This window comes from Lytechinus pictus, chromosome 18 (assembly GCF_037042905.1).
Source record: "Lytechinus pictus isolate F3 Inbred chromosome 18, Lp3.0, whole genome shotgun sequence".
Classification (NCBI taxonomy): Eukaryota; Metazoa; Echinodermata; class Echinoidea; order Temnopleuroida; family Toxopneustidae; genus Lytechinus; species Lytechinus pictus.
Genome location: NC_087262.1, coordinates 14,133,353 through 14,149,011, shown reverse-complemented (window position 1 = coordinate 14,149,011; position 15,659 = coordinate 14,133,353). Strand labels below are relative to the sequence as shown.

Sequence of the window (15,659 nt, the reverse complement as noted above, 5' to 3'; positions counted from 1 at the left end):
AATGAAGGCACGGAGGTGATGATGTTGATGAAAAGGAAGTGTAAACAAAAATTATTAAAATGGACGGGATATTACGCTGATGGAATGAATGTTTTGTTAGTCACATCTATGAAACTTGCCCTGAAATCTGAAAATACCGAAATGAATAGCACAATATCTTCAAAGTGTTAATATATGTTTTAAGTCTTCAAAATCATGAAAATAGATGCATTAGTGATGAATTACATGTAAGACAAGTTTGGAACTCAGGTGAGGGGGTGGTGGATGACCTAACAAAAAAACATCACAAGATCTTCGTTTTTACAATTTTTTTAAAACAAATTTACTGAATAAGTGGGGAGAGGGGGGGGGGGGCTGAAGCCTCCGAAGCCCCCACGATAACGGCTCAGGAGCAGTATAAATTTGGTAAGACAGCATCCTTCATCATCAAGTCCTAATTCGGATAGGGCTTGATCATCATTATTGCCATTCACCTTCATACACACGTTTAAATCATTATAAAGGAGGGTTTGTGAATGTTACCCTTAATGCGGGGGTAAAAAAAAACTTCTTACCCATATTTGGGTCAGTCGCTGATCTCTCTATATACCAGGAAGTAAAAAAAAAATCGCACTGACGTGACGTTATTGTTAAGAGCCACCACGCATCGGTGATCAAATGCCATGTACACTCTTATTTGAGGACACGGGGTACTAGTTATGTAATCACTTACGCCCACTAGCGTACCTACGGGGGGGGGGGGCGTCTGCCCCCCCCCTGACGAGCCACCACCCATGCAAAGCCACCACCCATGCATGTATCCCTGCCCCCCTGACGAGCTTGAAAGACCTTTTTGCCCCCCCCCCCCTGACGAAAATCCTGGAAAATCCTAGGTACGCCACTGCTTACGCCTAATGATGCATATTCAAAGTGGCGTCCGCGAAGATATTTGATTGTGGTCGGTGTTTTGGAATATTTTTTTTTATTTTTTTCAAATTGCAGGGGAAAAAGATGTAGGAGAATGGGAGAAATCACGGACCTGTCTTGATAGCGACATGGCATATTACATTAGTCTTATCTTATTTCAATATATTTCGATTAATAATTAATTATACTGTATATGACTTTGATTCTTTTATCAATATTATTATATGGGGGTCTTTGAATGCCAAATGAAGGGTATGATGCGTTCGCAGCCTGTGAAATTCTTTCTTTAAAAATGCATAAAAAGTAGGTTTTATTCATTTTATTTATTTATTTATTTATTCATTTTTTATTTATTTATTTATTCTTTTTTTTTTGGGGGGGGGGGGGTTACTCCCCTACTCGTCTCTTTCCTCTTTCTTTCTTTCTTTTTCTTTCTTCCTTCCTTCCTTCTTTCTTTCTTTATTTATTCCTTCCTTCCTTCCTTCCTTCTTTCTTTCTTTCTTTCTTTCTTGTCTTTCTTTCTTTCTTTCTTTCTTTCTTTCTTTCTTTCTTTCTTTCTTTCTTTCTTGTCTTTCTCACATTCCGCAGTTATTTAAAATGCAAATAAAAACAAATTTATTAATGTTGTATGGTTCCATAGAAATAATCACACATCAATTCAATTAAACAGATGGCAGTTGCATCATGATAGAGACATTTTTATTTTCATCATTTATTGCGAATTTAAGTACAAACAATTCATTTCACAATGATAACATAAGCTAAAACAAATGTACAAAGTGAACTTTACATTCACATTAATACGTTTCACTTAAAATTTCTCGTTAGGAAAGATAAACACAAAATAATACGGTAATAACATTTGTAGGGCGCTTTATACTGGTCACTGTTTCAAAGCGCACAGGTTGGCAGATTATAATAATATAGAGTCAATCCATTAGAAAAAAAGAAGAAAAAGAAAACAAGTTATGAGAAAAGGTGAGTTTTAAGTGACGATTTGAAAATTTCCACGGAGGGAGCATTTTGGATATGAGTTGGGAGTTTGTTCCAGAGGGTGGGAGCAATTACAGATAAGTCATTTTCTACACCAGAAATCACACTCTGAAATAATTCAACACGATTTGTTATTATTATTATTATCATTATTATTATTTATTTATATATTTATTTATTACTATTATAGGCCTATATATATATACGTATGAATATACATGTATATATATATATATATATATATATTTTTTTTTTTTTTTTTGGGGGGGGGGGTTAATGACAAGTCTATTAACAAATAAAGTTTTCAATTTCCCATTCCATTTTTTTGCCCACATTGCTGCCATTATGCCTGTTATTTAAAAAAGTTATATTCACGATGAACGAACAGATATGCAATTTGATTGAAATTGTTAGGTTTACACTGACTAATAAGAATAAATACAAACACGTGGGTATATTGTAGCATTATTCTGTCTCTAACTTGACTTTTAAAGGTCCAACACACTATAAACCGTAGTGTTGATTGGTGTAAACCCGGGATGTACATAAAAGACAACATCACTCATTTTACTCTGGTGTTAAAGATTTGGTTTTATTTCAACTCCTAAGCTTAATAAAGTTGTAATGACAATTTCTTTGGTTGTTACTTCTACACTGGCGAGGATCCAGCTGAACCTGGCTAGGTCTGCCACCAAAGTCGGGTGTTAAGTGTAATATCTAGGGTGTAATTTTAACACCTCATGGTGTGATCCTCTATGGATACCGACTGGTCTCAGCTTTAACACCTTAGTCGAAGAATATAACTTGACAAACGAAAGTAGAAAAAGAAAGCCTCTACGTTCGTTGAACTTGACAAACACTTTGGTCAAATAAAAAATATTGATGAATACATAATCTAAGTTATGAATTTTCAAAGATTAGTATATTATATAGGATTTGGTCCGATTTAATATCATGAAAATTGCTAATAATTTTCAATTTTTCACCATTTGACAAGACATCGTTTTCAATTCAACATGGAACCATGGGTACAACAAGGTTATGGACGATATACGTAATGATAATTTTAGAATCTGGGAAATGGAATTTAACCTGAAATGACTCACCACTATAAGCATAACTTGAATACATTATATACTTGTTCAAACTTATAAATCGGTGACCTTTTCAAAAAGCTTTAAAACACACATGTGTTACTATAAAACTTAAATTGTTTTATGCCGTTATTAGCTCTATATAAATCGAATCATCATCATCACCACCACCACCACCTCCATCATCATCATCATCGTCGTCGTCGTCATCATCATCATCATCATCATCAACAATGACTGCGGTGTTGCTTAAACGCCCGTCTGCTGGTATTTAGCTCATGCAACTCAAAACTTTAGCTGTTTCAACACTTCCCTATAGTGTTGCCCTATATTGATACTGGGTTAGTGTTGAAATTACATTGTAAAAACAGCGTTTTTAAAATACACTGGGTAATATCGAGTTCGGTGTTTGTGTTTTCACACCAATCACTAACCCACGACACCAAAGTTGAAATGAGTCTGGTACTGGGACTGACACTGTGTACCATGCGTATTTGGTGTTGGAAATAGGTTAGGTACAGCATGATTCAAGCTCTAAACACCAACACCGAACTTGCAAACACTCGGTGTAACATCCCTTGATCTTAAACAGACTGATAACCTTTTATGACTCCTTAAAGTGTCCATTAACAGATAGTGATGGCACATCACAACAAAATTATGTCAGTAGACTTGTATAATTGAAGTCCGATCGCTTTGTAATTCATTATCATTCCAGAGTCCACATTCCTCTGACGTCACAAACAGGACATTAATTATTACTCCCCATCATCAGTACACTTTTCAACATCAAGTTACCATGGTAACAAGGCAAGCGTGGAGATTTGATTAATCGCTCATCAAGCAACATAGGCACAGAGCGCATAATGCCATCATACAACACGCGTCGTCGTCCTGCTGCTGTCTCGTTGCCGAGTTATCCTGGACGTACACCACTTTGGGTTGCTGCGGCGGAACTACTATTTGCTGATGATGGTGATGGATTTGCTGCGGTTGGGGCGGAACCGGGTAACCGGGCTGCGGTTGACCGGGGGCGTAACCGGGTTGCGGTTGACCGGGGGCGTAACCGGGTTGCGGTTGACCGGCACCGTATGGTGGGGGAGCCGCGGGGTATCCCTGAGGTGGCGGTTGAGGCGGGTAAGCCCCCTGAGGGGCGTATGTGGCTTGTTGGGGATAGGGGGTCTGCTGATAGCTCATGATTGCTGTCTATCCGAAACAATGTCAAAAGTGAGAGTTCACGATGATAATATGCCTTTATTATATAAGCCTGCCCCTTACGTCCAAAGAATGACAGGATTCCAATCTACCACGGTGGAGAGTGATGAACCTATTTGTCCAGATAATGAAAACCACACCACGACACTCTGTTTAAAGATAAGAAAGAAAGAAAAGAAGACATCACACCAATTGTTAATGATTATTATCAGTAATGTAACGAGCCACAAATTTTGAGGGGCCAGATATGGCAGATGGATTAAAAGTTTCAAACAGATGCACGAGAGCGAAGCAAGAGAAAAAAAATGCCTATTTTGATACCAAATTCTTAATTGTGAATTGGCAAAAATGGGCAAAAACATGTTGACTTTGTATGCAATGTGCTAAGCAAAAAATGTGAATACTGTAAATAAAGATTCCGGAATTCTGTTACAGAGAAAATCTTAGTTATGTTATACAACTCATTTATCTTAACACATTATGGTCTGGAATAGTTTAGGGTGATGGGACTTGCAAAACAACCCTGAACCCTATAATATTACTTCAAAAAAGAAAAGCTAGAATAATGACGTTCATTTGGAAAAAAAATATATATTTCATTTTTTTGTCCTACTTTATGGACTCATCTGCTAAGTAACATTAGAAACACCCCAGTCACAAGATAATGAGGAAATCGTAAAAAAATAATGCTGCTGGAAAAATGTAATTAATTAGGTATTGTAGGCCTCTGTACCACCTAAACACAAATAATTCCTGTATATAGATTTTTTTCTTAATAATGAAGATTTTTTCTGTAAATATGTTCACTAAAGATGACCGCAACTGTCTGTGTCAGTAATAAGTAGAATTAACACTGAACTTGATGTACAATGTTTTGAATTAGTGTTGTTTAAACTATTTATTAAACATAGGGGGTATAAACTCGATTAGCATCTTGCTATTGTGTTAGCTCCAATTATCATATGATTTCGTTTATATTTGAGGCACTCTTTCACCTGACAGTGAGATTTTGTAATAAATTCAAATAATTTTTCTTGGTCGTGAATTTTTTTTTCGGGGGGGGGGGCATAATTATGACCCCAAGCGTCCCCATCTGTAGTACGCCATGCAGTGATTATTATTCACATTCGAAATTAAAAAGAGGAATATTTTCCAAACTGAATAAAATTGGAGGAGATGTTTGTGAAACATTAATTACAAGAGGAATGTGTTTCACTCCATGTTGTGTGTGCGTGGGGAGGAGGGTCAACTAAACTATGAGAGTGACGTCATATATTATTTATAGAATTAATCATAGAATTACACTGCCCATACATATCCATAACTTTTTCTGCCCCCAATCTACTTCCTAGTTCATTACGTGAAAAACTATATGAGGTAAGTGGTATAATTAACAGTCTATAGCTGTTCCCGGTAAACAATACATAATATAAAGAATAATACAAGAATGAATGCCCTCATGATGCAGTAGATACAATCCCAGGCCTATTTTGGTTTAGGAAATAATATTTTCATTAAATAAAAATGGGATTAGAGATTGCTAAACTGAAAATGTAAGTACGGATCGATATGATCGAGAAATTCATTCATTCATTTCTTTTCATCCATTTGGCATAAATATTTACCCATTTTATCAAAAAAATAAATGATACATATTACACACTGTAACATGTAAAGAAGCGTTTATACTGTAAAGATCATATGATACATGATGTTTTCATCAGGTACATTTTTTTTTCATTTAATATGTCAAGAATCTTTTTTTTTTAAAGACCGATATTACAGCCAAACTTGAATGATTCAGAACAAATATACCCAGTATAATGATTCTTGTAAATGGGGGACAATATAGGCTATATTGGGAAATTGCGTAAGGGCATAAATAGGCATAATGTACAATACAAGTAAAATGTACATGATAAAAGAAATATATTAACGTGATAATAATGAGAATATTAGGAACAACAATGGCCTGAAACAATAATAATAAAAATACACTTACCAACTCGATATAATTCGCAAATACAACCGTACAAAAATCCTCTATATATACGAGACGGCTCTACTGAAATTACATTGATCCACACATAACATGCAAAATATGACTTGTTATTGCCGTGCTGTACCGCCTTTAATTAACAGCACGTACATGCAACGATAGTCAATGATTAATTAGCTAGTCTATCGCACAGCTTGGTTTTACTCATAATCATTACCCCCACATGCCGGATAGAATCCATTTGAGGCTTGTTATCGCTGTTATCAAAAGAAAGGGGCGGTCATAATTCAGTTGCAAGCAGCAAGTATATTTTCTCGTAGAGATCTCGTGATATGCCTTATCGATGGATTTTTGTTTCAATTTCAGTGGGACATAAGTATATTGAATAATCTTGTTTCGAATTTTCGTTACATATTTACATTGCGATATGGACTTCGTTCGGGAACAAAATAATATAAGATCACGTGATCAGATAGGGTCCATGGTCCGTGTGCCTTTATGGGGGCCATGCATGTAAATGCATTGTCATAGAGATGTACTGTATATATGACACTAGAGGGCATACCTCATCTAAGGGATGTGAAGAACACCGATCTATATAGGCTACTACAAAGTAGGCCTAATATAATAACAGATCAGTGATGAAGAATTGATTAGGCGTCCGCCAACTTTAAAATGACAAAAGATCATACTACCACATATTGTCTATGAGGGGTAGTCTTGGCAAAATAAAATAATTAAAGTTAGGGAAAAATAACATTACATACATGTATGTGCGCCCTATTCTTATTAATGGTCCAATTTCCATCTTATAATGATACCCCGGGAATGATACCCCCCCCCCAAAAAAAAAAATATATATATATATCATCAGACAGAAAGTGTCCATAAATTCACATCACAAGCAATTTTTTATGCTTTAATAGCGTATTAGGCATAAAATCTAAGAAACTTTTTATTAAAACAGGCACTACAAATGGGTGAAATCCCATGGATGGGGAGGGGCAATTAAGTGGCAAAATTACACTATACACATCTCTTCATGGCTTTCCCCCTCCCCCTCTCTTTCCACATCTCTCTAGAAAGTAAGTTTATAATCTACAATGTAGCTAACTCTAGCAGGGACTAGTGCTATATACCTTGGTTTATTTATAAGGAATTATATAAAATAGGATAATATTTAGCCTACATTGTACATGTATATTAGTTATGTCAGAGAGCTTCCATCATATCTAAAACTTTGTGTAAAGAATGAACAATCAATATCATATTTGAAAAGAAAAAGAAGACTTTTATTTTCATCATAAATGTACAGTGCATATCAACTGGGTACATGACTTGTATCTAGAACAGATAAAACTAGAATGTTCAACCTTCGTGAACAAAAAACCTATAAAAAACCCTAAAAAAAGTGGTCCATGCAGGTTAACAGATAGCTTTGAGCGCACCTTGATTGAATACCATTTACACATGAAAATAAAACTGCATGTTTATTGCAAGTATCACCAAATAATGGCTACTAAATCAAACACATCTTATGATTGAGTGACATATGTGTATATATAATCAGGACCCAAGTTTGCTCTTCAATAAATGGAGGAAGAAAACGAAAATCAAATGCTATGTTGTATTTGCTACCTGGGCATTTTCAGTTAAGAAACACTCTAAAAATAAAATGTTTAAATCAATATTTGAGAAGTTGGAGGAGTGACATCCTTTTCCAAATTTTACATCCAACCTTGCATAAAGCTGAATCCAACATTTTAAGTGTTGGTTTGAACCATTTAAAGGAAACCAAAACCCAAGAAGCGAAGCAATCCTTTTGGAAAGAGTAAAATGAGAGGAACAATCAGCCATTTTGAAGCACGTTTGCCAATTTGAGGATCCCCATAGAATGTACAAGACTGTTTAAAAGTCCATAACTTGTTTATTTCATAACCAATTTTGATAAAACTTTTTTTAAATTGTTCCTCTAATTTTACTCTTTCCAATATTAAGATTGCTTCTCTTCTTGGGTTTTGGTTTCCTTTAAAGAGATAAAATGCAACATTTATTTATATGAGTTTGTCACTCCATCAGCCTTTCAATGTTTACATTTCTTTTTTTAGAGCCTACTTGTAATACATGTATGCCTCCATTATGCATCAATGAGTCATAAATAAATGATAAAACCGGCTACGACATTAAAACTACAACCAGTCTACTAATACTTCTATTCATTCACCAACATGTACCCCTATTTTTCTTAGTACTTAAAGACATGGGTTCTTCAATTTGACTTGTAAAAATCTGAGCTGTTTGTGACTATGTGTGTAACAAATATTGTCAGGTAAAAATTATTTTCGTACCATGATTCAATTTTCACTAACATTACGTAATGTTAGAATAAATGTTAAATTCCTACACATGATTGACATTTGTACAAAGATACTATAATACTATATATCGTACATAAAAAAAATGATTACATTAATTTTTAAAAAAATCAAACACTTTGCAAAGATACCAATAACATGAAATTCTTACAGACTTAGAGCACCAATGAGTAATGACCAAATCACACACGTACATGAACATTTTTATATTACATAATTCTTTTTGATTAATTAAACACTTTAAAACTAGAAAAAACACAAAAACAAACTGATAGATTTAGAGCAATAATGGCCAAATTAAAAGCAGAGTTTGATTCATATACATGTAAGCATGTGTACATGTACCCAGCTCATTATGTATGCAGTTTGCAGAACTAGTCAACAGAACGGGTCTACACAATGTATCACTTTGATTTTAAATGGAAAAGGATACTTTTTGAGGACCTTCCTACATGTACAGATACTGTACGTCTTTAACAAATGATTGTTTCTTTAAAATGATCAATTTGTTCGACTTTAAGTGTAATGATGGCCTACACATTTTATAGCCAAGCCTGAGTATAATCGTAATAAAATATTTGGTGGATTATATCATTTTGTATTTGTTAGTGCTACATGTATTTACACATGTAAATATCTACATTTGTAATTAATGATACAAAAAAATGTACCTTGTACTCAGATCCAAGTTCACATGTATTAAAGCCATAGATTCAAAGTTCATAAACATTGTTATAATCACAATTAGACTGCTCCTTTTCTGAGCTGAGTAATACTGTAAATATTGCAAAAAACCTGTAATGGTTAACAAGATAGAGATTGGTCTCCTACTTCCATTGGAGACACTTATGCCCTTATTCTGAATTCAGATTTAACTTAAACCTTGGTCTAACTCTGTGCTAAAATTATGGGAAGACAAAAATGTCAAAATTTGTTCACATGGTATGTTTCTTATGTTTACTGTGCTCTTTCCTCATTCTTGAATGGTGAAGACAATTATATTATCTATCCTTCTCAGACAGTTAAGAATGATGATTTGAGAGTCAAGTCAGCTGATACTACATGTACATATGTACCTGTATGAACCTCTACTGTTAGAGATTTATGTCACAATTGGCTATCCATAGTTAAACCACAACTTTAGACCAGAGTTTAAATTAAATGCAGCATAACTACCCTGGTTAGTAGAGCAGCTGTTACATGTACGATTACCACCACCGTCCTTTGATTTAAAGTTTAAAGGTCAAGTCCTCCCCAGAAAAATGTTGATTTGAATAAATAAGGAGAAATCAAACTAGCATAACACTGAAAATTTCATCAAAATCGGATGTAAAATAAGAAAGTTATGACATTTTAAAGTTTCATTTTATTTTTCACAAAAAAGTGATATGCACAATTCTGTGACATGCAAATGAGACAGTCGGTGATGTCCTTCACTCACTATTTTTTTTTATTGTTTGAATTACACAATATTTCATTTTTTACATATTTGACAATAAGGACCGCCTTGACTGAACCATATTCCTCCCTGAACATGTGGAATTAGCATTGTTTAATATACATGTACTAAACAATGCTAATTCCACATATTCAGGGAGGAATTAATCGTTGTTTCAATTGACAATACAGAGAAAATTAGAATATTTCATATAACAGAATACATGTACATGTACAAAAGAAATAGTGAGTGGATGACATCATCAGTCTCATTTGCATACCAACCAGGATGTGCAGATAACTGTTTTGTGAAATTAGGCAAAACTTTAAAATGTCATAACTTTCTTATTTTACATCCGATGTTTATGAAGTTTTCAGTGTTATGCTTGTTGGATTTTCTCTTTATTCAAATCAAGTTTTTGTTGGGGTGGACTTGTCCTTTAAGTCTAACATAAATAAAAAATTGTATCTCATTAAAAATATCCACCAGCAGAAGTACAAATTAACACAAAAGTGTAGCACACACCTGTCAATTCATAATATCAATTTCGAGGTCCATCAAGACATCTGATGGTGATTCACACTTTTTAAGATACTCTGGGATTTCTAGATGACCCAAGTCCAGATTGTTACCATCGAGAGGAAGAAACCGGCATCTTTCTGCATCAGATAGGCAAGATGTTGCCTCATCCCTCATGCGTGAATGAACATTGGATATCACCTCATCAGATGATAAACCCTTGAGATAATGGAAACTCTCGCGATTGCTGCGAAAGGTTCTTGTGTCGGGACACTTAAAGGCGTTATTACCAGTGAGACTAGCGACGGAACTGCCAACTTTACGGATATCGATGTCAAGCTCCGAGAGGCAGCGATTTTTCATGATGCCATCCAAAAGCATGGAAGCGTGATCCAACTCCTTTAGTAGCTTCTTTTGATGTTTCTCAAGGACCTTTACCTTCTTGGCAAACGATTCTCGTATTTGAACTTGTAAATGTCCAATGTGACACTGGATCATGTCACTCTGCTGCTCAATTTCATCCTTGAAATTTACCAATTGAGTTTTCCTGGACTTCCCTCTCCCAATGATCCCTTTCAGTTCCTTCATCATCTCTCCTTCAATCTCTTCCTTCTTCTGTACTACATGATCCTTGTGCTGAGTTGCATAACAGCTTAAGCAAATCAGTTCTTCACACTCCACACAGAAGATATCCAGGTAGAGTTTACTATGCAGCGGGCAGAATTCACAGTACTGTTGTGGGTGGGCTTGAGTTTGAGAGTCATCTAGGAGTCCTCTGACCAGCAGGTTGGCCGTGAGTCCCGCGACACGACCACGTCCAAACCCGGTGACGCCTCGACAAACGGGGCAGGTAATACCATGCCGATTAATGTGCAGCTGATCTTGCGATTGTAGACAACCCCTGCAGAAGGTGTGTCCACAGTTGAGGATGGTAGGGTCCTTAAAGACATCTAGACACACTGGACATTTTAGATCATTCATCATGCCATCTCCGTCCATCTTGAATTACAGTCACTCCAATCTTCAAGAGGAGTCAACCTGAATGTCAAAAGGAAACACAAAAAGTTTATAATTTTAACATGTCAGCACGATTCTCTTGTCGATTATACATTTTTATTCTATACCGGTGACCCCCTTTTGGCATTTCCAAAGGTGGTGGAGTCAACTTGTAATTGGCAGCATGGCTGTTTGAATTCTTTGTTACTTTTCACTGATCCAAGCTTTAAGATGTATCCAAAGTTGCACAGTGAATTCTTTTGTATTTCCCTCTGTCGAAGATACTGGATATGATATATGAAAACATGAAACCTAAGTTACCTAAATTTCTACACGTGGGACCAAGGAGATATCACTCTCCACTCATTACTGAACACCACTGTTAAAAAGAACGGTAGAAAGTAGCCAGTGGTTCACTTTCACTGCACACACACAAAAACACTTGTCAGAGTGTATCTATGATGCAAGAAGACTTCAATCAGATGTTATTATCAATCAGTTGTTATATTATCTTAGATAATTACAATTTATATCAAACAAGAACAAGTGCCAACATATTCATACTATTTTAGGAAAACTAACAAATATTTTTAACTATCAATATTTTAAGAAAAATTGTATTCAGCAATGCATGTCTCAAAATATGAACTCAATGGTCATACAGTGCATGCAAGTTAACATTTCAAATAATGAATATAATTGTCACTGTTAAAAAAACAAAAACAAGAGTGTCGCTAAGGTGAGCACATAATACCCCCGCCTGTAATTCAGAACATGGAGTTATTGGTCAAGCAAGAAAAGTTGAAGGTGGTGACTTCACCTTTTTAAGTTAAACTAAAGTTTTACAAGGACTTCAGAATGGTAAGATGAAAACATGCCAGTGTGACCTTGACCTTTGACCTCAAAATCAATAGGCTTCCTAGGATCCATGCTTGTATCATACACACCAAATTATATGAGCCTAGGTTAAGTTAAACTAAAGTTATCACGTTTACAAAGACTTCAGAAGGGTAAGACGAAAACATGTCAGTGTGAGCTTAACCTTTGACATTTTGACCTCAAAATCGAAAGGCTTCTTGGGATCCATGCTAGTATCATACACACCAAATTATATGAACCTAGATTAAGTTAAACTGAAGTTATCGCGTTTACAAAGACTTCAGAAGGGTAAGACGAAAACATGTCACTGTGACCTTGACCTCAAAATCAATAGGCTTCCTGGGATTCATGCTAGTATCAAACACACCAAAATAGATGAGCCTAGGTTCAAGGCTACAGCAATATGCGTGCTGTAGCCTTGGCGAAAGACAAAGAAATCAAGATGGTGACGTAAACACGGTGGCAAGTTTTCCCCGTCTTTTAATATTTTTCTTGTTTTTTCAATGAATTCTTGTTTAAATATGAAATCAATATCGTAGAAATGTCGGAAATGAAGTTGTATCCCATTTCAAAAAAATGAAATATAGCCTCGGTCTCGATCGGCCATTTTGTTTTGAATTTTGAAAGGAGAGGAATCGCGACAGAGCTTTTCGTTTTTTGATCGAGGTTCCAGTCTGTGCCTCGATGTCAGGATTTGTGTGTCACGATAGACCTTCATCCATGTAATCATGGTACATGTAAGTGCATAATTTCTGTTTCCACATTTTATTAGGCCTACTATTAATCTATTGAGACCCCAATCTACCCCAGTGTTTCCCTCGTTTTGCACGGTCGACTCCTGGGCTCCGGCCCGCGAAGCGAGCCGGAGCTCCCTGGGTTAAACTGAGTGAGAGACTTATTGTATTTGTAATCGGCCGGTGCGAAACTGCATTAGCGCCCTTAAGTGGCCCCAGGCTAAGTCAAGTAAAAGTTGAACTTAAGTTAGCCCCAAGTGACGTGAAATTCTTCTAGCCTGCCCTAACCCCATCCCCCGGCTGGCCTGGAGACTTGGACTCAAAGAGTATGGCAAGTTCCCCCAAGTCTGCGCAGTCCCCCTTGTCTGTGCACACGTGTATCTGCGCGATTCTAGTAAAAGAAGATATGCAACAAGCACAAACTTTACACATGCAAATTGCAATACATAGACAGGTATTCATAAAAAAATCCAACTCAAAATGGTGGAAAAATAATGAATTCAAGGCATTTCATGTGACGGCCTCAAAATGCAACCTTTCTCATCAAAATCCCCGAATCGTGTGCAAAGTGAATGAGTGCACAGACATGGGCATGGGGTACCATTTTTTTCCAATCTGAAAATGACTGCCCAAGGGCAAGGTTTTTTCAAGGCTAAAAGCTATATTTTCTTTCATTTTTTAATGAGAAATTTGGTACACTTACTCTTAATAATATAAGGAACATTATTAACTGAAAGATTTTATGAAATAAGAAGAAATTCATGTTAAATCTTAACTCAAATTGTTAGGTGCGCAGACTTGGAGCCCACCATGACCATCAAGGCATCATAATTACTATTAATACGCCGACGCGACCCGGGAGGCAGCCCGCGTACCGTACTGCTCTGTGCCGCGTGTGCAAAAATCAGCTGCACTTCCGCTTCCTCCAAACTTAATACTAAATTTGCAAACCTGGGATCACCGTAATTAATAATCTAATTATCTAATACTCACGAATCACGACAGTGCCTGGGCTGAAGTAACGTCGAAGATCAAAATCTGTCATCTATCCGCAGTTGCATGTTCACGCAAAATGTTCTGCCTCAACGCAACAAGACGGTACGACGACGCGACCCAATCAAAGACAAAGGCAGCGAAAAGCGCTAAATTTAAACGTACCCGGAAATACGTGATGTCCTGTCGATGTCACGTGATAAAGCGCGATCACCTGATCTGAGAGCAGAAAGCCGGGGTGGGCGTGGTCATTAGGATTCCCCATCTCTGGGCTTCTCAGCCGATCAAAGTCTGACACCTCGCACATAGCGTGACATAAGGCAAATGGTGGCACCGGGGGAGGGGGAATTCGCCCCAGTTAACCCAATAAATTTTGAAAAAATGACGAAAAGAATTGAACACCAATCCGCCCCTGCCCCCAACATTTTCTTTTGCCCTCCACTTGCCACCACCACCCATTATATCCTATTGAGAGCCTAGCCCTAGGCTCTTTCCCATGCCTTTTTCCCCTTCTATATGTATTTTTCCTTTTCTTTTCCCTTTTTATTCTTTCTTTAAATTGGGGAAGTTATCCCTCTGTGATCACCTGTTGGTCTGCAATCTTCTAATTGAATATAAACCTTGCTCAATTTGAGTTTCTGCCATTTTCTTGGAGTGTGGAGAAGTTCTTGCATCTCATAATGCTAGCTTTGAAGGGGGATCGGGATTAATAAGACAAATAGGGAGAGGAGGAAAAGGAAAACGATAAAAGATCAAGAATTGAACTACAATAAAGTCGATGATACCCCCCCCCAAAAAAAAAAAAAAAAAACCTCGTAGCAGTTTTAATTGCTTGAAACATGATTCTTGTACAACGCATGTCAATTCTGCTTGGAGTAAATTTTATCAGGAAAAAAAGTAATTGTGCATAAGGTTATACGTTTTATATAGTCAGGTATCTAGTAAGTGTTCAAATGAAAAAAAAAAAATCCACACGAATGTTCAATGTCCATGGCAGTCTGGAAGGAAATGTGACTATGTGGCAAAAAAAATATATTTAATCAATCAGTTCAAATAAGCATTAAGAATAGTGAGGTGTTGCAAGAAACTTGCAATTGATAACAAGTCAATTTTAGGTCTCAAAGTCAATCATAAGTCTTGCAATTAATTGTAAGCTTGCAAGTGATTGCTGGTATATTTCTTGCATCAACAAGTATAAATTGATTTGTTTTTAACTGATCTATAACTTAAAATTTGCTTCAAACGATTGCAAATGTTTTCTTGCAGCACCCCCATAGTGTATGGCATTCTCTGTGCGAGTGGATTTTAATTTCTTTCTGTTTATATACTCCCCTTGTGACCCAGCGTAACAAGCACACTGATTTCATGGGCATCAAAGTTTCCTCTTATGCATCCATATTATGTAAACAAACCATAGTGAATTTTTTTGTAAATGATACATTTCATCTGTATAATGTCTTATTTTATGCTTCCTAATGTTTGTTTGTATATTCTTGATTAAGTACATTTTAAATGGAA

General features: G+C 36.2%; 1 protein-coding gene across 1 annotated transcript; it reads right to left on the bottom strand.

Moving 5' to 3' along the window:
- Window positions 1–8,690: 8,690 nt before the first annotated feature.
- LOC129281977 (tripartite motif-containing protein 12A-like) lies at window positions 8,691–14,389 on the bottom strand. The gene is made up of 2 exons (XM_054917905.2): window positions 14,142–14,389; window positions 8,691–11,577 (listed from the first exon to the last, which is right to left on the bottom strand). Exon 2 carries the CDS (start codon window positions 11,536–11,538, stop codon window positions 10,549–10,551), a length of 990 nt encoding a protein of 329 aa, XP_054773880.2. The 5' UTR covers window positions 11,539–11,577; window positions 14,142–14,389; the 3' UTR covers window positions 8,691–10,548.
- Between the last annotated feature and the right edge of the window lie 1,270 nt (window positions 14,390–15,659).